Genomic DNA, 22,244 nt, shown 5'->3' with positions numbered 1-22,244 from the left:
CGCGAACCATGTACAGAGAAGGAGACTAGAGGCATCGCAGAGCTCAAAACAGGACAAGCCACTGGCGATTCCCACGAGGACACTTTAAGAGTTTGCTAATACCCATTTGTTCCTTCTCCTTCCTCGGTAACACCTTTTGTTTTGTCCTCAACCTTTGGAAATCCTCGCACGTCATTCTTGTCCCAACATACTAGCTCGTACTTCATAGGCTGTCTTCATTCCATAAATATACATTGTGCATTCGCACATTAAACCAACCCCAAGCAAGAGATTAGCAAAAAGAGCCTCGAGGAGTTTGGGATTCCGGGAAGTCTTTCTTCGGCAATCAATCCATCATGGTGGAGCCTGCGTTCCCGACGGTCGATCAGTGCGCTTCGATCGGTCGTGAGAAGCACACCGTGGTGGCCGACCTGGACGGGACCCTGCTCCGCGGCCGGAGCTCCTTCCCATACTTCGCCCTTGTCGCCTTCGAGATCGGCGGGGCCCTGAGGCTCCTCTTCCTGCTCCTGGCCTCCCCACTCGCGGCCCTCCTCTACTACTTCGTGTCCGAGTCTGCAGGGATCCAGGTCCTCATCTTCGCGGCGTTCGCCGGGATGAGGGTGGCCGACATTGAGTCCGTGGCCTGCGCCGTGCTGCCCAAGTTCTATGCCAGCGACCTCCACCCGGAGTCGTGGCGGGTGTTCTCCGCCTGCGGGAGGCGGTGCGTCCTGACCGCAAACCCGAGGATCATGGTCGAGCCGTTCCTCCAGGACTTCTTGGGGGCTGACATGGTGTTGGGGACCGAGATAAGGACCTACAAGGGGAGGGCCACGGGGTTCGTGAGCCAGCCGGGGGTGATTGTAGGGAAGAAGAAGGCGGCTGCGCTTCAAAAAGCATTTGGGGACGAGCAACCACAGATCGGCCTCGGCGACCGGCGCACCGATGCCCCCTTCATGGCCTTGTGCAAGGTCAGTATGATACAGTTGGGGAAAATAGTTAATTTATGGCAAAACATGCTTTAACAGTGATCATAGTTTCACCTACCGGAACCATCTCCGATATCATATTCTTCAGATCTAGTATAATAAGCAAATTGATCTAAGCTATGCACAATTACTAAAACAGAAAGACGGTGTTGGTCACCACAGCTTCAGATTGAAATGGAAATCTCATTGTGAATTTTATGGCAAAAGCAAAGACACAAATTAGAAGAAAGGTTTAGATGGCGAAATCGGCGCGATGAATTATCTGTACTATGAGCTGCTTCATAAGCTTAATTGAAGATAACTTGCGCGACAAGTCTTGAATGCTGATTGAACCAAAAATATTGCAGGAACGATTCATCGTGCCACCCAAGCCGGAGGTCAAGGCTGTGACGATTGACAAGCTTCCGAAGCCGATCATATTCCACGACGGGCGGCTCGTCCAGAAGCCAACCCCTCTTCTGGCCCTCCTGACCATCCTCTGGATCCCCATCGCCTTCCCCCTCGCCTGTCTGAGGATTGCCGCCGGGTCGCTCCTCCCAATGCCCCTCGTCTATTACGCGTTCTGGGCACTCGGCGTCCGCGTCACTGTCAAGGGCACGCCTCCACCGCCGGCCCAAAAGTCCATCGGCCAGTCAGGCGTGCTCTTCATCTGCTCCCACAGGACGCTCCTTGACCCAATCTTCCTCTCCACGGCACTCGGCCGCCCAATCCCCGCGGTCACCTACTCCGTGTCCAGGCTCTCTGAGGTCATCTCGCCCATCAAGACCGTCAGGCTGAGCCGGGACCGGGCCACCGACGCGGCCATGATCAAGAAACTCCTGGAGGCAGGCGACCTGGCAATATGCCCCGAGGGGACCACCTGCCGCGAGCCGTTCCTTCTCAGGTTCTCAGCTTTGTTTGCCGAATTGACCGACCAGCTGGTGCCAGTGGCAATGGTGAACCGGATGAGCATGTTCCACGGGACGACCGCTCGTGGATGGAAAGGGATGGACCCGTTCTACTTCTTCATGAACCCGAGCCCGGCCTATGAGGTGACGTTCCTGAACAAGTTGCCAATCGACCTGACCTGCACGGCTGGGAAGACTAGCCATGAAGTGGCCAATTACATACAGAGGACGATCGCGGCGACGCTGTCGTACGAGTGCACCAACTTCACCCGGAAGGACAAGTACGCGCGCTCGCCCGGCAACGACGGGACGGTCGCTCATAAACCGAAGCTTTCGGCGAACAAAGTCATGGGGTGTTGACTTATTTCCCCGCTAGAGATCTCATTTCTGACATCAAAGAGCAAGCAAGGAAACCGAAGCATACGAGCTTTTACGTTTGATGTGGCGTCCGCCAGGTCATGAACTGTTATTTCTTGTTCGAAGTCTCGATTACGGTTTGAAATAAATGTTAGGGAGAAATCTCCAAGGCATTCTTAGAATTGGGGGGATTGCAAATATTACAGTTTTATCTTTAATTACAAGATAATATATTGCTTTCAGTTTGTAAGTTGAGATGCCTAATCTTATTTATGGACAATAAGGATCTCCACGTCCGTACCCTAGATCATAATAAACAAAAAATAACAAATTATATAAATAGATTCGATTAGAAAGTCAGTTTTTTTTTTTGTAAAGGAATTTAAGACTTTGAGGCTTCGTTCGTTCCACCAAAATCAAGAACATATTCAAAAGTAGGGAGAATGATTTCCTCTTTTTGGGGAGAGGAAAACAATTTCGCCGATCTTTCCTAATCCTCTCTTACACATATTCTTTCTTTTTAATATTTTAATTTTTAATTTTTAAAAATTTGGAGATTTTTATATTATTTCTTTTTCATTCTACTTCGGCTGTTCATTGGCCAGGCAAGCAAGGCAAGGCCAAGCTTGACCTCGTTGACCTCTAGTAAGGCTCGAGCTCGCCTGCGGCTGATCGCCAACCGTCATCGTGGCCGGCAATCGGCGGAAGAGTGGAAAACAAAAACGCATTCCAGGCGTGGCCGGCAATCGGCAGAAGAGTGGAAAACAAAAACGCATTCAAAAGTGGAAAAAATGATTTCCTCTTTTTTAGAAAAATATTTTCCCTAGTCTTTCCTACTCCTCTCTTACACATTTCCTTTCTTTTTAATCTTTTAAAAATTCAAATTCAAATTTTTTATTTTTTCTATTTTCTTTTTTTTTTTTTAAATTTTTCTTTCTGTCTTTTTTTTCTTTTCCCTTCTTCTTTGGCCGGTCACAAACCACGGCCACAGTCGAGCGAGGCAAGGCTCGACCTCGCCGAACATCCGGAAAATTTATTAAAAGGAGCGGATGAACAAAAATCTAATGTGATTTTCCATATTGAACAGCACAAATATTTTTCGGATCATTTTCAAGCTTCAATCGAATATCAAAAAATATTTTGATTATTCTGAAAATTTATATTTTAAAAAAATATTTTTCAAAAATGCTTCATTTCTTGAAAGGAAGGAACGGACTCTAAAGGATTTTTTTGTACCTTTCTTTTCAAATTGTTTTTCATATGATTTTCTTCGTCTATCGTTAATTGACGAAATTGTACTACTATAAGCGATTGGCCACGTGGAACAATATAATCAAAATGCATGAACTACCGGAAATATTTTTCCCTTCTGAAGCTCTCTCTCTCTCTTTCTCTCGTCTTCCCCGTGATTCTTCGCCTCTGCGGGTCGAGCTCAATCCAGGATCATCCATGATCAGGGAAGCATGTCTCCCTCGCCGTAGCTACTTGAGAATCGATCGCCGCCGTCAAGCATTGAAGAAGGATTAGGAAGCGACCATGTCCTCTCTCTCCGGGACGTCGTTCTCGTCGAGCAGAGGCGACTCTGTGGATTTCGACACCGACTTGACTCTGAGCGACAGGCTCAAGGCCTTCAAGTCGTCGCGCTTCGATCCCCATGCCTACTTCAACTCCAAGTGCCAAACCATGAACGAGAAGGTATCGGTCGCTCCCCCTATCTCTCCATGCATGAACGTCGCGAGCATAAGCCGTCGCGCTTGCGCTTTTGCGCGTACGGATTGGTCGGTGATGAAACTTTTTTGGCGATCGATGAGACGGCGATCGGGAATTTTGAGCGTCCTGTGCAATTATTTTGTAGGAAATCAGGCATTTGTGCGCTTACCTGGTGGATTTGAAGAAGGCATCGGCAGAGGAAATGCGTAAGAGTGTTTATGCTAATTATGCAGATTTCATACGGTTAGTGAAAGTTTTGGTTGAATTGTATGTTCTAAGTTTCATGAGGAAAACGTCATAATTTAGATGCCCAGAGTCGGTTTCTCGCTTTTTGGAGACTACCATATGTTGTGGTTCGCTTCACTGTTCGCCTGCTTGTAACAACCGAAACACTAAGATTCCTCAGTCATCCACAGTGCGTTGTTACAATCCGTGCATCAAAAACTGGAATATGGTCGCAGTTGGTTAGAATTGAATGGAACGCATATATTGATGCGGCATTACATGTTCCTGAGCTATCATTTTAAGACATTCGGCGTGTCATTTGCTTGTTTGGTTTTCTATATGCAGCACATCCCAGGAGATATCAGATCTTGAGGGGCAGCTCCTGTCCATGAGGAATCTTCTATCGTCTCAAGCAGCTTTAGTCCAGGAATTGGTCGAGGGGGTTCGTGTTGATTCTTTAGACACTGGTTCTGAAGATTCAACTGCAGAAGATATGCTCAATTTGGAAGACACGCGACCTTCCAACATGGAGAACTGGTTAATAGATTTTGTGGACGCCCTCGAGATTCTACTAGCTGAGAGGAGGGTGGATGAAGCCTTGGCTGCTTTGAATGAAGGAGAAAGGATCAAAGAAGAAGCTAAAAGTAGGAGGACATTAAGTCCAAATGCGCTACTGTCGCTGGAGACTGCCATTAGAGAACAGACACAAAAACTAGCTGATCAACTAGCAGAAACGACTTCCCAGCCTTCAACACAAGGTGTTGAACTTCGTTCAACAATTCTGGCCCTGAAAAAACTTGGGGATGGTCATCGTGCCCATACATTGCTATTGAACTCTCACCAACAGAAAATGGAGTGCAAAATGCAAAGTCTTCGCTCATCTAATGCTCCATATGGAGGAGCGTACACTGCTGCCCTTTCTCAGCTTGTCTTTTCAACCATTGCGCAAGCAGCTAGCGACGCCTTGGCTGTTTTTGGTGAGGAACCTGCATTTGTGTCTGAGCTTGTGACTTGGGCTGTCAAGGAAACTGAAGCATTGGCTCTTCTTCTAAAGAGGCATGTTCTTGCCTCATCAGCAGCTGCAGGTGGTTTAAGAGCTGCTGCTGAGTGTGTTAAGATATGTCTGGGTCATTGTTCTGTTTTAGAAGCTCGTGGGCTGGCCCTTTCTCCTGTTTTACTCAGACTCTTTAAGCCTTGTGTCGAACAAGCTTTGAGTGCCAACTTGAGAAGAATAGAGCAGAGCAGTGCTGCGATAGCTGCTGCAGATGATTGGTCGCTTGCTTATTCTCCACTTGGCGGACGGCCAATGCGTGTTTCTTCTTCCACGTTCCTTTGTAGTGCAGCCGCAGTGCATCCAAAACTCTCAAGCAGTGCCAACAAATTAAATACAATGGTTCAGGTTAACTTCTCTTTTCATTCAAGTCTAAAGGCTGCTTTCTTTGAAGGCAGTTTCCCTGTATGTTTTTATCATCTTGTCGTCTCACCTTGCCACACATTTATAGTTTTGCTTGAAAACCTTAAGGATCTTGTGCTATCCTTTTCTTCAGCAGCAGATTGTTATTATTGCCTCTCCTTGTAGCATCTCTAAGGACTTCTTCTTCAATTAGAAAGTGATTAATCAACTCCATGCGTCATAAATCATCATCGAAAAATTGATTTTCGTCTCCATTACTTATCAAAAATGCCTCTGATGGTCTTGCCTCCACTGTACAGGAATTTGTTGAGGATGTCAGTCCACTTGAAAGCTTACAGTTAGAAGGTCCCACGTTGGAAGGTCTGCTACAAGTATTCAACTCGTATGTCAATTTGTTGATAAATGCATTGCCAGGGTCAGCAGAACATGAAGAGAACCTTGAAAATTCTGGTAGTAGAATTGTGAAAATGGCAGAGACTGAAAGCCAACAGATAGCTTTGTTGGCCAATGCATCATTGTTGGTGGATGAGTTGCTTCCACGTGCTGCCATGAAGCTATTATCCTTGCATAGCATGAACAAACCTGAGGACCTTGCAAGAAGAACTCCAGATAAGCAAAATCGCCATCCCGAACAAAGGGATTGGAAGAGGCGGTTGCAACGTTCAGTTGATAGATTGCGTGATAGCTTCTGCCGCCAATGTGCCCTTGATTTAATTTTTTCAGAAGATGGCGACATCCGTCTCAATGCGCATATGTACATCATGATGGATGACCTTATGGAAGAACCCGAATGGTTTCCTTCTCCAATATATCAGGTACAGCAGTGCAGTTGTTTCTTATCAACATTGTGAAGCTGAGGTTTGAGGCACCTGGATGAGTTTGCACCAAACATAATAAGAAATTAACAGACATCTCTTGTTTATTATCTGATGATTTCCACTGGGACATGATTTTTGGTGGTTGATTTTATTCAATGAGCATTACTGCATGCCAGACCATACATGTCTTCTGGACACTGAAATATAGTGAACTATTCCTCACAATTAAAAGTAAACTAGATTTGTATATCAGAAACTGAGGCACTATTACCTGAAAACCTAATAAATGAATGCTGCCCGTTTGATTGTGATTTTGCTATGTGATGTCACTGTGCAACTTTTGAAATCCGCTTCATGTAAATGCTTCATGAAGCAATTGTCTTCATGCTTTTGTTTATATTGTAAGGCCATGTTTGCATCAAAGCCTTAGATCAGCAATAACATCACCAAGTGAGATCACTATATTTGAGTTCTCAGCCTGCAGACATGGCTATCATTACCAACTTCCTTATTGCTATAGTCCTCATATACTGGTATCTAGGCATCAAGTCCGTTTGATTCGGTGTGTAGTCCATCTGTAATTGATGTTTGAGTGACCCATGTTTGATTTTCATTGAGAGTTTCGTTTGCTATGTTGACATCTGTCTTTTGGTTTTTCCCAATATGTTCAGGAACTTTTTGCGAAACTTACTCGAGTGGCTAGCTTCACAACCGACATGCTGGTGGGTCGAGAAAGATTTGCTACTATATTGTTGATGAGACTCACAGAGACAGTCATTTTGTGGCTCTCTGATGATCGGAGCTTTTGGGAAGAGATAGAAGAGGGTCCCAAGACATTGGGTGCTTATGCCCTTCGACAGGTTTGCATAAGAACTATGGTTTCTCACACCTTAACAATCTGTCCAACAAGTTAAAAGTAACCATGCACTAGTCATGCAGCTTTATTTGGATATGGAGTTCGTGATTCTGTTCGCATCACAAGGCCGTTATTTATCTCGGAATCTGCATCAAGTTATCAAAAACATAATTGAGAGAGCTATTGACATAGTGACTTCTACTGGATTAGATCCGTATAGGTAACACTCTTACTGCAATGAGCGAAGACTGTTTGACGATCAGAACACCGTTGGCATCCATTCGGGGTCGATGGGAATGGTTTTCTGACATGTTCTCTGAATTTTTTCGTCAATTATGCTATTGATCTCTCTCTTATCAGTTACTGTGATTATTACTATAGTGTGCTGCCGGAGGAGGAGTGGTTTGCTGATGTTGCTCAGATAGCGATAAAGATGTTGACCGGCAAAGCAAACTTTGCGAATGAGGATCGAGATGTCACTAGCCCCAGCGCATCAGCATCAGCAAGATCAATTTCGTCAATTGTTTCTCATGGAAGTAACTAGCTTGGGCAATCTATCAAGGTATCACACTTTCTTGTTTTTCATCATCTTCTAATCAAGTGGCCCCGATCACCCATACATATCAGTCTCACTCAAGGAGCGGACATGCGCATTCCTGCAGAGAGAGAGAGAGAGAGAGAGAGAGAGATCACTAACACTATCGAATTTGTTCCTCGTAGGGGTAACTCTCAAAGTTTGAAGTGGAGAACGAGGTGCGGAGAAGAAACGAAGAAGAAGATCAAAGCTTGGAGGTTTTGAGCATTAGGAATGATGCATGGCCTCATCAGCATTTTGGATCTTTAGGCTATTTTCTTTTTTCTGTTTCCCCTGTCAAGTGAATTTTCTTTTTATGTTTCATTTCTGTTCATTTCGTACGGTTTCTTCGAGACTACCTCGAACAATAAGATCCAGCTGAGGAAATAGCGAGGAAGGTATAGAACGGTATTCTTTCATAGATAAAGTCGAGGAGCCAAGCAAGGGGGGACGAGACGATGGAAAAAAAAAAAAAAAAAAGAGCATATTGGAAGTAGAAGGCCTCGCCTACTAAAACAGTGACACATCTCTCAGCTTTGACTTTGCGGCCCCGGCACGTTTTCAAGAATTTGCTGCCCGTAAAATGGCGGTCGATCTGGAAACAATCTTCTGTAGAGTTTACTAGAAGTTGGAGAGAGGAATGAAAAAGCAAGTAAATAAAGACAGGGGGGAAGATTGTGTACCATGCTGGCCCATGACCTCAATCGGTCTTGGCGTCGTTACTTAATGTTCTTATGTCGGCAGAGCGTGGAAGGAAGTGATGGAAAAAGGCTGCGAATGCGCGACTGTTTGGATGGTAAACATCCGTCCCCTTAGTCCGCGACTCTTGCCGTCATGACCGCATAACCTTTGCTTTTAGCTAGTGCTCGCAAACATACGGGAGAGAGAAAGCTAAGTCGTTGTTTATGATTCCTGATTATTGAGAATGCATCGGCGGACCTTACCTTCATTCGACCATTGCAAGGAAAGACTCGAGTTTTCAGAGAGGGGGAAAGAGCATTTGAGACGCAGAGTCGGTCACGATGGCCTAGAGGTTCGGAAGCAGCATAAGTAGCATCAGCGAACTTGAAATTTTGCGAGCACGACACGAGCACCTCACTTGGGACTTGGTAGCGGCAAAGAAGATTCTCAGACCACAAGCATGAAAATATAGAAGATCAGCTTTTTTTCTTTATTATTTAGTTGGTCACTTATGCGAGTGACAAGACTACTGAGAGACTCGCGACATTTAACCAATTTATAGGTTAAAGGGTATCTTGAACCTGACTTAACCCAGTCGTTGATAATTCTTGTAGTCAATTCCGTTTAGTCTGACACAGCATAAGACCTGCTCTGGCAACTCTTCAGCCTTGTTCCCCTGTTTCAGGACCCGGCAAGAAATGGAATACATAAGTATGAAGGTATAACACAGTAGCGAATTTACTGCAGAGAAATCAACTTGCCTGAATTGTGAGGCCGACGTCCAAGATGCAGAGCTTTAATCTGTCTAGGAACGCTTCAAAACCTTTCCTGGAGATGTAACTGAACCTATGCATATCCAGATCGATCTCCAAGTAATTTTCTCCCTGTACAAAGTTCGTTTTGCAGACAACATAAGAAAGCATCCCAATAGGAAACATTAGACAGCTCATTTCTGCAGAACAGGGATCCTAGAGTTGCTGTAGAGAGCTTGCCACGAGGTCGCATACACACAGAACTCTCGGGCTTAATTCCTAAGGGCGACCTTTCGAGAAAGACAGCAAGATGAAAAGTATAAGGTGTTATCCGCGACAAGTAATAGTGCTATCCAACCTTGACCTAAGGTCTGACTTGAGAAGAGGTTATAACTAAAGGGAAAGGACATAAGACTTCAGGACAGTTGCCATCCATCAATCAGACAAGGGTGTCCAATGACATAAATCAACAGTTCCATCTAAATATCAGAATCAGTATAGCTAGTTGAGAAATGACTTACGGGGTAAAACACGTGCTGTGGGCGTGAAAGGACTGGTTTTTCATTATACGCCTGCATAAGCTTCCTCTCAGCTGCACTCAGGTGCAGATCTTCCACATTTGCAACACGGCCCAATATCTTTAATCTTTCCCGGAAAGGGACAATAGTATCCATAGGAAAACTTCTGACCTTTTCGACCTCATCATCAATTAACTTCTACTATGAGGAAAATGGAGACAAGACATAAAGAAAATGGTTAAAATCGATTAGACCTTTCAAAAAAGCAAAAGTCAATTGAAGTGTCCAGAAGATTTTATCCAAACTTGAATTCAAAATAAATGTATATAAATGCACCAGAAGACTTTTGGGTTAATATACCTCTGATTATGCACTGAATTTCATTCTACCTAAAGTACTTGATACAAAGGCGAAAAAACTATATTTTCTTTGCATGTATCACTGAAATAAATGCCTGAGCCACACTTCAAAGGAAATACTAATAGAAACAGATTATCAGCAAGACCTACTGAGAACAAAGAGCAGGCATGCGTCTTACCATAATACTTTCTTGAAAATGCGGTGAAAGCTCCTTTGCATAGTTATCCGAAAGCTTAAAGTACAACACAAAACTCATTCCTTCCCCATCAGTTTCACTCTGAAAAATTGTGGCTGGGTATAAGGGTATCTGTTCGAAAAAAGAAGCTCTGTTACTTCTTTGACAAGAAAACAATGGCTATTATATGACTGCAGGACAACAATGCAAATATGTGCTCAAAAGGCTCCATTAGGTCTTGCACACAAAAGAAATGGCAATCTTACGACTGCAGAACCCAAGATAAATTTTCTTAAAGCAATTAGCTCAATGGATGAAGATGGCCGTGCTACAAAGCGTTTCCCAAAGCTTTAACAGCTCATTCATCTAACAATTTGAAGGGCCGATATTAGTGACCGACAAACATATGAAGGATAGAGATAAGGAGGTGTAGACAAAAAGTAGAGGTAGTGAGAGCAGTCCCTAGAAAAGGTAAAGATACCTGAACGTTAACAACAAGGATGGGTGGGAGTTTCCCAAAAGAGCTGATAGCAGGGAGTTCTACGCATCGAGCTATATGATCTATTTTGCGCTGAGTTAAGAATACATCTACCCCAAGTGGATAATAGGCAGCGTGATTTGAAGCAAAATCTTTCTTCTTGTCCCTGCCACACAATGTCATCAATATAAATACAGTGAAGTAACCAAGATCAACAATTGATCTAACATTTTTCTTCAGCAATAACTGCATTTGCCTCAACTTGCTGATTGTTCGACAGGTTGCTGCACTACGATTAGGACGGCATAAAATAACTAATAAAACTGTCCTCAGAATGATGGCATCTAATATCTTCCACTTGTAAGTATTACCTTAAATAATTCTCGCCTCGAACTTTAAAGGAATTTGGCTCAATAAGTGACCAACAATCAGACATTTTCTTTTCAATAGGGCAAAATGGGACCTGGGAACCTGCTATGGGCCTCTGGAGAAGCGTCTTTGACGAAACTGAAAACAAAAGGAAAATTGTTATAGGTCGAACAATTTAATTTTTCCTAACTTATGTAATACAGGTTACAATAACCACAATAGTCATTCTATGGACCAATTAAGGCGGAAAACGGAAACCCTATAATAGGAAATTGCAGTTGAAGATTTTTTTTTAAATAAATTATATCTGAAAAGCAGGAAATTTCAGTAGGGAATAATCTCCTCAAAGAAGCAAAAGATACTGCACAGAATGCTTGCTTATTTTTTCCTATGTCAAAAGCAGAAGAAGGTAGTTGTACTCACAAAGAGTGCCATTATTGTGTGCATCCTTCCATTTGAAGGAAAGTTTAGATGAAGACTTTTTTCTCGCACTTGGAGGACTGGAGCTTAGTGATCTTCTCTTTTCAATAGATGGAACAGTTGAAGCTAGACAAGGAAGACAATTGCTGGGTATAATTCCACAGTTATCCAGGAGTCCTTCCTCCTTTCCAGAATTTTCATCACCAGATGATATATCATCGAGAAAAACAGGTTTCTTAGCTTCACTTGGATGTTCACATGATTTATAGTGGCTGTCAGTGTCATCCAAATTCAGGACATGATGTGCAGAGCTCTTAGCAACCTCGCTAGCAGAGTTGAGGGCAGAATTTCCAGTTGACATATCGCCTGGTTTATGCACGTAATCTAGAGAAGACACGTGTTGTAAGCTGGCATTACTTTCTCCGTGCATGGAATCCTTTAATGATGCAGTGCTTAGTCTAGATACACCTTCAAAGCCACTTAGAGACAGTACATCTGCAAAGCATAACGATAGAGCCTCGGCCATTGGATAAAAGAACGATGTTCATTGTTACAACACAACTAAAACATGTCCATGCATCATACCATCTGCGACACTCTTGTAGTCTTCATCACAGTCTGACTCAAAAATTGCCATCGAGTCATACCATGATTCCTCAATGCTTCCTGCAGGTACCATACAGGTAACACGATAATGACAAAAAGGAGAAGACCCAGGAATAATCAATCTAAGCCCAAAAAGGAGGAAAAAAATAACAAATGTATCCTTAAATCTAGGACGGAAATTGCATCCATCATAGAAAGGCTGTGAAATCAATATAAAAGCAGCACAAAAATGCTAGAAATGCAGTCAAAGAGCAAAAAGTGCTATTATGAGGCATGGAAAGACAAAAGATAGCGGACCAATAAATTAAAAGGAGTAACATGAAGAAAGTTCCAGTCCACCTGGTGCCCCAGTATAGAAGAACAACAATGTAGACAAAGACGAAGATGAAGAAAAGAAAATTCTCAAATAATAACTTAGTCAGATAAGACTGCTTAATCACAATCATAACAAAATTCCAATGTATGAGATTAGTCAATCAATTATGGAAGGTTTGATGTTTAGAAAGTAGATTAGATGACCCAATGGTCCTTCGAAAAATGTTTGATACTAGGGAAGAAAGTTAAATTCGGCTCATAAGGAAAGGACTTGAAGGGAAAGGACTTGGGAAGAAAGTTATATTCGCTTTGTACGAAAAGGGCTTGAAGGGAAATAAATCAATCCAGAGCATTTTAAATTGTATCCTTTTTCCACATCTTTAGCCTTAAGATGCAAGAAATTTCAATATCATGGTTTCAGGACAAATTTTGTTGTAAGTAGCTTAGACACAGTGAACAACAAAATCGACTGCATAATGTTCAAAGGCATCATTGATAATGCATTTGCAGATTCACTAGAAAGATAATACCTAAAATGAGGTATTGCTTGGAGATGGAAAAGGCAGAGATAATAAGAGAAAACACAACATTGGAAGTATTGAAATGTAAATGTGGAGAAAGACAACACTCATCATTTTTAGCTGCAGATCCATGGGACTTCCACTCTCCTTAATGATTTTTGGACCCACCTTGTTTTTATAAGTACATTGGGATAAGTGTAACAGCCAGCAAGTTCTACTAATTCCAGTCTTCAACATCGACCTAACAGAGCAATCCAAAGGATTGATGGCAACATCATCTGTATTTGCTCTCATTCCCCGTCTCCAAGATTTCACATAGGGGAATTCAAGAATCATTCCTTATTATCTGTCCCTTTTACTGAAAGATCTCTAACATAGTTATCGTTACCTCTTATAATTGACATCCCACTTTTGGTCTGAACTCACATCCCACTTGGCATACAACATATGAATTACAATTTTAGTTTTAGACTGAGACTTCTGCTGCTAGCCTAACAAAGTTCCATGTCTTTCCGAGTGGACGACAACTTGCATATAATTCATATCAGTTACCACCCAGTGCTATGAACTCACCATGACCATTTAATGATTTGAGGTTGTGCTTATAACAACCAGAAATCATCAGAACACTTCGATTTATGATCCAGTAGTTGTCCTTAATTATGACAACAATAGCAAAAGAATAGTAGCAAAGAGCGCAGTTGATGGCACTAAAGCACTCCAAGTTTTAGCGAATCCACTCTACGCATTATTTCCAGAATAGCAGGCTCTTTCAACAAAGCAGAAGCTTCTACGCTATTTATGGCATTACAACAATCAATAGCATTAGCAAGTTCAAGTTCAGGCCAAATAGAAGACTCAACAGGCAGTTCTCACAGAGAGCTGAAATCATTCAAATTAGACAGACGAAAAATTTGCAGAAGACGATTGAACTGATCAGTTCTCAGCTAACCTTCTGGCAGAGACTTCAAAACCGATTTTCATATTGTCCTTTTCATTCATGAGCAAGTCAAGACTCTACCAGCCGCTCACTGATACTCTTAAGAAAATGCAGGTATGATTTTACACCATCAGGGGAAATAATTATCTACAATCAATTAATCCATGGCTTGATGTCCTATGGTACCAACTTAGCTCATAAATCCATTTTCTTTTTTCATAAAAGTACAATGTTCAGTCGCCCAGAAGTCCTTGCCAATTTTCTCCATTATCATACATGAGAAGACGATGCTTGGAAGTCCCAATTAGTGAGAGACAATCCATACTCGTGCTTGAACAAATTTATCTGATAGCTAATCACCGGTTGATTGCTAGACTTGCATGCGGATCTAGTCAGGAAAATAAAAACCACCGAATCACTATAACATTCTTACACCAGCAACCTCTCCAAGCAAATAGATTTCACCCATGATAATCGGAGCCAATAACACACTAACTGGCACCCACTGCCCGAATTGCAACTCCCAAAGGCCACTCGCTCACCCTTCGCCCCATACAAAAATCATGGCAAAACATTGACCGCGATCCTAACAGTTCCACAAACAGAGTCCAATCGATCCAAACCTCTCCTCTAATCGAGACCACAAAACTGAACCAAAATCACTTCCCCTGCAATGAGACGACTGAAACAAACGAATCCAGAACAAAAGCGAAAATCCGATCACCGCAATCCAATTTCCAAAGCAATGCTGAACTCAAAAGCTCGCAAGCTCCGATCAAATCCACCTCATCTCAACCAAACATCAGACTCAAAACACTCCGAACAAAGAGAAATGGGGAGACGAAGAATACCTTGGAAAGAAGGATTGTTGAAAGAGTGATCGCGAGGTCTGGACCGATCGATCCTGTCCAGCGATCCATCGGACAAGCGCGACCCGACCCTCCTCTTGACCTTCGTCCTCCTCTTGTGAGCCTTCTTCTTCGACGACCTCAATCGCCCTCGGACGCACTCCTGAGGCGTCGATACGCACGCTCCCATGTCTCCGCTCGCTCGCTCTCTCTCTCTCTCTCTCTCTCTCGCTCGCTCGCTGCGATCACCTCTTCGCTATCACCATTTAGCTCTAGAGAGAGAAAAAATGGTTAGAGCAGCTCGCGAATAATATTCTTTGCAGAGAGAGTATGTTTTTGGAACCCGAACTACCGTTGGATGGAGTTATTCCGAGGGAACGACGCAAACCGGAAGTCAATTTTGACGAAAGGTGCACGCGGCCCAGGCAGTTTGTCGACGGGGCCCCGCCCGGGAGGCATCTGAATTATGCCGCGGCTACAAATTACTTCACACGTGGCAGCGTGTGATTTGTCAACCACCTGACGACTCCGATTCCCCGACGCGTCCGGTCCGAGTCAATTACACGCACGTGATATCCGGCAAACTCGACTCTCTTTATTATGATGACTCTCGTATGGATTTGACCAAACGGACGGTCCAAATTCATTTCGTTTTTATATTAAGTTTACTCAATGATTTCTCAGATTTATATGATCAATATAATCTGGCAAGGAATATTAGATGAACTAATTTCGTTAAAATGAGGATGGAATCCTTCTACGCGCTTAAAAACGATGGGTGCTACGGACGTTTTAAAAATCGATCGGAACTAAATATACTGCCGTCGATTTGTAAGATAATCGATACGCCGATCTCGAATTAAGAAATCACTTGTCGATATCCATTTTACAAATCGATCATAATATTCGGAACACTTCTCTTCGAATTGAACATTAAAGAGATAATTTCGGAGATGACGACATACGTGGCACATGGATATGTAAATGGATGGAGGTTTTATGTTCGCGATTTTATCAATTACATGTCAAGAGAATTACGCGCTTATATTATGTTCGATTCAAAAACTTAAGTTTTCATTCATACCACGTGGCTTTTGAGCTAGTAACATCTTGTGCGATTCCTTAAAAATTAAGAAAATCTGTTTTCTAGTCATATAAGAAGCGGGATTAACAAATAGACGATAACGGCTCGATATGATATTAATGAGAAAACGCCATGTTTCTCAATTGTGGTAGTGCGTTCAGGCTATGTGCCACCTGATCAACACCGAATTATGTTTTATCTCGACTCTCAATTTTTTTTTCTTTTCTTTTTTTAAAATATTGGAGTATTTTCTCAAAAATTTACTACTAAAAGGAAATTTTGATGGTAACGTTAATATTTTATCCCATCCTCATTCTCAACAAACTCGATTCTTTTTTTTTCCCTCGCTTTCTTCACCAAACTCATGCCGGAGATCGCATCAAGCAAGAGGTTAGAAGGTTGGTCAATTACAATGTGCTCGGCCGGATCGCATCAAGAAAATGGGAGGCAAAAGATCCTCCATCGTTGTCTGTTTTGGATCTTTTGTTTATTTGTCTTTGTTTGATCGAGCGTTGGACGGACGCTTTGGTGACCTGTCGTTTAAACCCCCTCGAGGTGTGATTGTAAAGAAATAACTAATGGGATCTCGTTTAGCCCAAAAGACATTGTCATTTTCATTGGAATATTGGGAACTTGACGAATAAACTTAATGGTCATTTATCTTCGAATATAGCATTTTCATATTCATATGGTTCATTTTTACGAGCGTACACGTGGCATCAATTAACTTCAAACACAAGGCGTTTACATCGGAACGGAGAACTGAAAGGGGGGTGTTGGTTCTTGATATGGGAAGTAAGAGCAACGAATACCCGATAAATTATAAGACTCCAATATCATGTGGATAAAATGCAACATGAAAGTGATTAGGTCGAGGAAGAGTACACGAGAGAAAGTTTCATTAAAATCACATACTTAACGCCGTAAAAACGAAATGTCGAGGACACGTTACTGACATTTTTTGAGGTACAATGATGGGGTCCTTTCGGATGTTCACGCAATCGAATCAATGGCCTACAAGCTCCTCCGAGGCCAGTTGTTATTCTGTCGTGCAAAAGACTAGAGAGCTGTCGATAAGGCCATCTTACCGAATCATTTGAATTCGAGTCTCCAACTGCTGGCCCAGTCACTCCAAGGCAAAGAGCCTTTGGCGTTAAGTAAACGGACGCTTAAACGCGACGACACCAGAAGCGCCACCAAGTTTGGCAAAAGACAGAATCAAAGAGATCGAGCCAAAACCCCAGTAAAAATCCACAAGGGTTTCAACCGTTCGCATCAGAACAGCACAGAGTTGTTCTTGTTTTGGGCAAATTGTCCGGATTCTTTGTCCAAATTCTTTGTTCCTCTAGGCTCTAGCATCGAATTGTTCGGGGATTACCCTTACGTGGGTATAGACCTTTTCTTCATGATTCTAGATTTGAGGCGAAGGTTAAGTGGCTCCGGAGCGCAACAGGTTACGCAAATTCCAATCAGCTTCGTCGGGTCAAATCCAATTTTGCTTCAAGCGAGGACTAGAGACAATAACAACAATTACCATGCGGTGCACATGAACTGGAAATCGGGGACCCTTTTCCGACCAATCTCGTGTGGGGAAAATCATTTTTTTTCCAAACCTTCGGATCCGTCGCCCTTCGCGGATGGTGAACAAGTAGAAATTGCACGCCCATAAGTTCGAGTGAACAAGCAGTGACTTTGTTGGTGGCAGTGGCTTTCGTTTTCGTTTGCTTGTTGGAGCACTGCCAAAGGTTGCCGCGCCTTATTACTGGTAGGCCCGGTCTTGTGTTGGGGTGTTTGAAATGGCCTTCCCTCGTGGGGGATAGTTTTATTGCACGGATGCGACCTTCCAAATAATTCGGTGACTGTCAGTGGTTGATAAATGAGTTCCCCGTCATTAGGTAGATTGTCCATAATTTGAGCTCAATTTGACAAATGCCCGATTCAAATCAATGCACGAAATGGTTCGAATTGTAGATGTACGAATTCATGGTCAAGATAGGCATTCAAAGCATAGACAATACCTCTGAAAGTGTGAAACAACCCGGACAAGTCCGAGTGCCAAAATCTAGCAATGACGGGTAACCCGCCGTGTCTAGTCGATTGCCCAATAATGGAGGTGGCCACTCGGCCCGCTGCGGGACCAGTTCAGGCCAGAGCTGAGGATGCATCTTTTCATCCGTATTTCAAGCCTAGCTATACCTCTAACTCACGATCATGTGTGATTGCAATTCAACGGGGCTTTGTTTATTGGAGAACAAGCTAATCTTAAGAAGAAAAATTAAAACCCATATATCTCTTCAGTAGCATTAGGCCGAAACACGGAGAGTACCTTTCAGGTTCGCACGTTTGGTTTGATTTTAATCCAATCAAAAAGTCCGTATTTGACTTGCTGTCTAAATCAAACAAAGTATCTTAATGTTAAAAATTGCGAGAAAGATTTGCGGTGGACTGTAAATGTTATTCTCAGCATATTTGGAAAGAGTCGAAATATACAACATAATGAAAGTTTGATTATCAATTCGAAAAGGTTAATTCGTCGGAAAATTCAAAGAAAAACCAAAAAATAAATGCAAAAAACCGCACCAAATGTTGTCAGATATAAAGAGAGGACAAGACAAGAAGAGGGTAGAAAATTCAAAAGAGGACGGCGTCCTCGTGCGAAGTGAAAGACTGCCCAGTGCCTTAGGCCAGCTGTTGTTCCATGCCAGATCGTCTATGCTGGTCCTTTTCAATAAAGAAAAGGAGTACGGTACAACACAGGTTTCCCAACCACTCCGCCATTAGTTCTTTGTCTTTGTTTCATGGTCAACGTGGGTCCCTCCAAATAATTTATGGAAATAATCGTCAAATATCCTAAATTTTGTCCACTGTAATTTATTTTTTCAATTTTTTTGTGACATAAAAAATTTCAAATTTATATTCGTGTGATACATTTGAAGAGATATATCATAAACCAATTCGAAACGATCGCACAAATAATAAAAGAAAAATAGATGACGCACGGTTTATCCAGATTCACCCCAGAATAGGGCTACATCCTGCAAAAAGATTTCACTATGATTTTGGTTTACTGCCGCACAACTCGTTACAATGATCGCCCAAAAACGAGTAAATATATATATGCCATAAACGGGCCAAAAATATAATCTATCTGAAACCCCTTTAATCTCTCAATAAATGAGCTAATTTGAACAAAAGTCCAAACTCATTGAGGTTTCGAGGGCGCCGCCCGCCCGCTCACCGGCGAGCGGGGTAATCGTCCGTTCACCAGGAAGCGGAATTCCCGGTCACCGACCAGGTAGCGGGACACTCGTGTCGAGGGTACTACCCCCGAACCCCCTCCCGCTCATCGGTGAGGGAGGCAATCGTCCGCTCACCGGGGAGCGAAACCCCCGCCCGCTCATCGGGCAAAGAGACACCCGTGTCAAGGGTGCTATCCCCAAACCCTCGCATTTCATGCGTAGGGATCACATGTCGCCAAATCATACTTCGGTTTCCCTAAACTCACGTGAGCGTGTTCAATGTGAGAAACAAGGGTCCCCGAAGTATTCATCAACTCCAACAACATTTGGCACCAAAATCCCCAAACTTACACCCATGCCTCGAATTATTTTTTTCTTACACGAATTTTTGGTGTCACAAGAAAAAGTTTAAAATAAATGTGTCAGACTGAAATAAATTTGAGATAAATATGCCATATAAGTATAAATTTAGGGCTTTTTGTGTTCCTAAAAAAAATTTATGATAAATATATCACGATAGACATAATTTAAAATCACAGTGGCCACAGTTGAAGGATTTTTTATGGCTTTCTTTAAATAATTTATAGTGTCTGAAGTTGAAGCGGGCGCTGCTTCTGTGCGTCGGGCATATCGGATTTTGTCGGATTGCCATGAGAATTGCTTGCTCAAGCGAAGTGGCTCCCTCACTGTGCTTGCCCTGCCCCCAATTTCCCACTAATTAAGTTCGTGACGTAGCGCTAAAAATCTTCTAGATATCGTGAAGCACTTTATCCGTCAATCTAACAGAGAAAGCGCCCGACTTTCAACCGGTTTTATTAACCTCGTGCTCTACGTTAATGTCGCACTAAAGTGTGCATAGAAAGCCCTTTAAACCCAATCAATGCATTCGTCGCATCCCAATGCTAAGTTGCCAGCTGCCCAGCTATTATGCTTTTCGGCAACCAGCGAATAGTTCGATGGTAGAAACAGAGTCAATTTTCAAAATACTGATTACAGATATAAAAAAAAAAAAAGAAGGTGAATTGTAAAGTACAATTCATAGTTATTCAATAAGCGCCACTAAGAATTAAATGAAACCTAATAGAAAAAGGGATAAATTTCTGCCATGGAAAACGTGGAGCTCGATTCGCGAGGAGCCTTAAATTGACTCCGGGAGGCAGGAGAATGGTCTGCTCAATAAAGACGCCCTTATTTTTACTCCAATCGATGCACTTTCTTCTTTTCTTTTTCGCAAAATGTAATCAATGGAAGGTAAGACTTCGTCAAACAAATCATTCGGTGGGGTAGTCCATAGCACGAGAACCCAAGTGTAAGTCGCTATTTATTGTCCTGGCTTTAGATTAATTACTTCACGCATCAAATGACTCGACATCGCACGTATCACGGGATCATAGATCTCCATGAGCACGTTATCTCATTTTCCGTCCAACGTCCAAACCAGACCATCCTTTTCTCGCCTAAATATTGGACTTTAAACTGGCGACCCTCGTATCTCCTTATGGACGACCCCACCACTTCCACACTTCAGATAGCATCTCCCTGTTATTATACGGAGACCCACAGGTTATACCAAAGCTAAAATGATCAGGTTGAAAGATAAAAAAGTAACGAAAGGATTATGTCGGTCCCTTCACGACTAAAATCTACTTAATTTTAACTGAGTAGAGAAAACCATCGTCAACGGTTTCTATAATTGCACAATTTCCTTCGAATTTCATGTCTTCACCGATCACTCTTATAGCGATTATCCATTCTTTAGTAGGCTCACTTTCGTGGTGAATTTGTTATTCGATTAGTCTCGGAAAAAACCAAAATCAATCACTTTAAGAAACAATGAATTTTTTCTACCAAGATATTTTTACCCGGAGCATGAAAAGAAATCGTGAGAGTATCTGGAAATGCACTGTGGAGACATCTTGATTTCCCATAAAAACCTATGAATGATGCTTATTTTTTTGAATCCAAAATGAATGATATTTGACTTTTATTTTAAATTTTTTAAGTCATGCAAAGCTTTGATTTAATTAATTTTCATCTTTTAAAATTCACAACATGGAGTATAATTGCGATCTTATTTTAACAAATCTTTTAAGAGAAGTTTTTTTCATGTTTGATGTTATTATTCCATTAAGCGTGCATAAAAGACAATTGATAAAAAAGAACTTGACCGTGATATGCATGACCAAAAATAAAATTTCATAAATATTTAACTATGTCAAAAAGTTGTTTATGTTTATTTTTTCTTAATTCTTCTTAATAATTAATCCATAAATTTGCTTGACAACGTAAAAAAGGACTGGATTACTCTGAAAATTCTCTCTTGGAAAAAGCTAATACGTGAAATGCAAAATCTATAACGAAAAAGAAAATTCGTGCTTTTGTTATGCACGATAACAACCCACTTAAAAAATATTGAAAAAAAAAAAAAACATATGGTTTTCTTAACTATGGCAAGTAGATCCAGACCAAAAAAAAAAAAAAAAACTATGGCACGTAGATCATAAATAGAAATGGAAAAGCTATAAAAAAAAAGAGAGGAGAAAATGAATAAAATTGGAGTCCACAACTTCAGTTGAATGGTAAAAGGTAATGATGCCTCATTAGTAAAAATGACATGGATTGAATCATATAAATAGTCTCACCCAGGAAGGAAGCATTGAGAGAGTCCAACTTCACTGTTCATTGCCTATTCACGTACGTAATGAATGAATTAATTTGCCTACTATGGGTGAGCACTTGAATCGAGAACCTCCGGTCATGAAACCAAGTGTTGTAAACATTACTGCTAGTTCCTGGACTCACCCGAGAGCTGGACCAGTCCAGTCCCGTTTCCAATTCCATAAACTAGGAACCTACCCTTCTGGTCTGGTTAACAATTTCAAGGTGAAAATCAGCCTACCCTAAAACGGATCACCTCTAATGTCTGCTAACATTGGGACACATCGCCAAAATTTATTCTAACGATGAAAAAAAAAAAACATACTATTATTTGCAATTCCCTGAAGTGTTTCTTCTAATTGATGTATACTGAAATAAGAGTAAATTAATCACCCATAAAAGTAAAAGATCCAGAAGATTCAGAAGTTTTCCCACTTCTTCTATTTTTTTTTTTTTTGGTCGAACTCTACTTCT

General features: G+C 42.0%; 3 protein-coding genes across 5 annotated transcripts; 2 read left to right on the top strand and 1 right to left on the bottom strand.

The window, feature by feature from the left end:
• LOC115757265 (glycerol-3-phosphate acyltransferase RAM2-like) lies at positions 1-2,388 on the top strand. Its single transcript, XM_030697437.2, has 3 exons — positions 1-947; positions 1,313-2,283; positions 2,314-2,388. Exons 1-2 carry the CDS (start codon positions 336-338, stop codon positions 2,210-2,212), a joined length of 1,512 nt encoding a protein of 503 aa, XP_030553297.2. The 5' UTR covers positions 1-335; the 3' UTR covers positions 2,213-2,283; positions 2,314-2,388.
• Positions 2,389-3,544: 1,156 nt separating this feature from the next.
• LOC115757214 (exocyst complex component EXO84A) lies at positions 3,545-8,152 on the top strand. Of its 2 annotated transcripts, none has more exons than XM_048280941.1 (8): positions 3,545-3,904; positions 4,065-4,162; positions 4,490-5,543; positions 5,858-6,373; positions 7,048-7,236; positions 7,316-7,452; positions 7,614-7,795; positions 7,961-8,152. In XM_048280941.1, exons 1-7 carry the CDS (start codon positions 3,746-3,748, stop codon positions 7,774-7,776), a joined length of 2,316 nt encoding a protein of 771 aa, XP_048136898.1. In that variant the 5' UTR covers positions 3,545-3,745; the 3' UTR covers positions 7,777-7,795; positions 7,961-8,152. The 2 variants fall into 2 exon arrangements, with proteins under 2 accessions (XP_048136898.1, XP_048136897.1); XM_048280940.1 differs by having other exon boundaries at positions 3,546-3,904; positions 7,614-7,793; positions 7,951-8,152.
• Positions 8,153-8,954: 802 nt separating this feature from the next.
• Positions 8,955-15,170, bottom strand: LOC115757257. Of its 2 annotated transcripts, XM_048280944.1 has the most exons (10): positions 14,793-15,170; positions 12,145-12,225; positions 11,927-12,054; positions 11,563-11,845; positions 11,142-11,277; positions 10,774-10,936; positions 10,296-10,424; positions 9,761-9,955; positions 9,249-9,371; positions 8,955-9,163 (listed from the first exon to the last, which is right to left on the bottom strand). In XM_048280944.1, the coding sequence occupies exons 1-10, from the start codon at positions 14,977-14,979 to the stop codon at positions 9,074-9,076; spliced, it is 1,515 nt and encodes a 504-aa protein (XP_048136901.1). In that variant the 5' UTR covers positions 14,980-15,170; the 3' UTR covers positions 8,955-9,073. The 2 variants fall into 2 exon arrangements, with proteins under 2 accessions (XP_048136901.1, XP_030553285.1); XM_030697425.2 differs by having other exon boundaries at positions 11,563-12,054; positions 14,793-15,169.
• Positions 15,171-22,244: the final 7,074 nt, after the last annotated feature.

This window comes from Rhodamnia argentea, chromosome 6, assembly GCF_020921035.1.
Source record: "Rhodamnia argentea isolate NSW1041297 chromosome 6, ASM2092103v1, whole genome shotgun sequence".
Taxonomy (NCBI): Eukaryota; Viridiplantae; Streptophyta; class Magnoliopsida; order Myrtales; family Myrtaceae; genus Rhodamnia; species Rhodamnia argentea.
This window is presented reverse-complemented; position numbering and strand designations above follow the sequence as displayed.

Excerpts from the sequence above, each read along its gene's own strand:
- LOC115757265 (XM_030697437.2), top strand. The coding sequence starts at position 336 with ATGGTGGAGCCTGCGTTCCCGACGGTCGATCAGTGCGCTTCGATCGGT. Across the intron at positions 948-1,312 it reads CCTTCATGGCCTTGTGCAAG|GAACGATTCATCGTGCCACC; the intron begins GTCAGTATGATA and ends AAAATATTGCAG.
- LOC115757214 (XM_048280941.1), top strand. The coding sequence starts at position 3,746 with ATGTCCTCTCTCTCCGGGACGTCGTTCTCGTCGAGCAGAGGCGACTCT. Across the intron at positions 3,905-4,064 it reads GCCAAACCATGAACGAGAAG|GAAATCAGGCATTTGTGCGC; the intron begins GTATCGGTCGCT and ends ATTATTTTGTAG. Across the intron at positions 4,163-4,489 it reads AATTATGCAGATTTCATACG|CACATCCCAGGAGATATCAG; the intron begins GTTAGTGAAAGT and ends TTCTATATGCAG.
- LOC115757257 (XM_030697425.2), bottom strand. The coding sequence starts at position 14,979 with ATGGGAGCGTGCGTATCGACGCCTCAGGAGTGCGTCCGAGGGCGATTG. Across the intron at positions 10,425-10,773 it reads TCCTTGTTGTTAACGTTCAG|ATACCCTTATACCCAGCCAC; the intron begins GTATCTTTACCT and ends TTTTTCGAACAG. Across the intron at positions 9,372-9,760 it reads CACAGCACGTGTTTTACCCC|GGAGAAAATTACTTGGAGAT; the intron begins GTAAGTCATTTC and ends AACTTTGTACAG.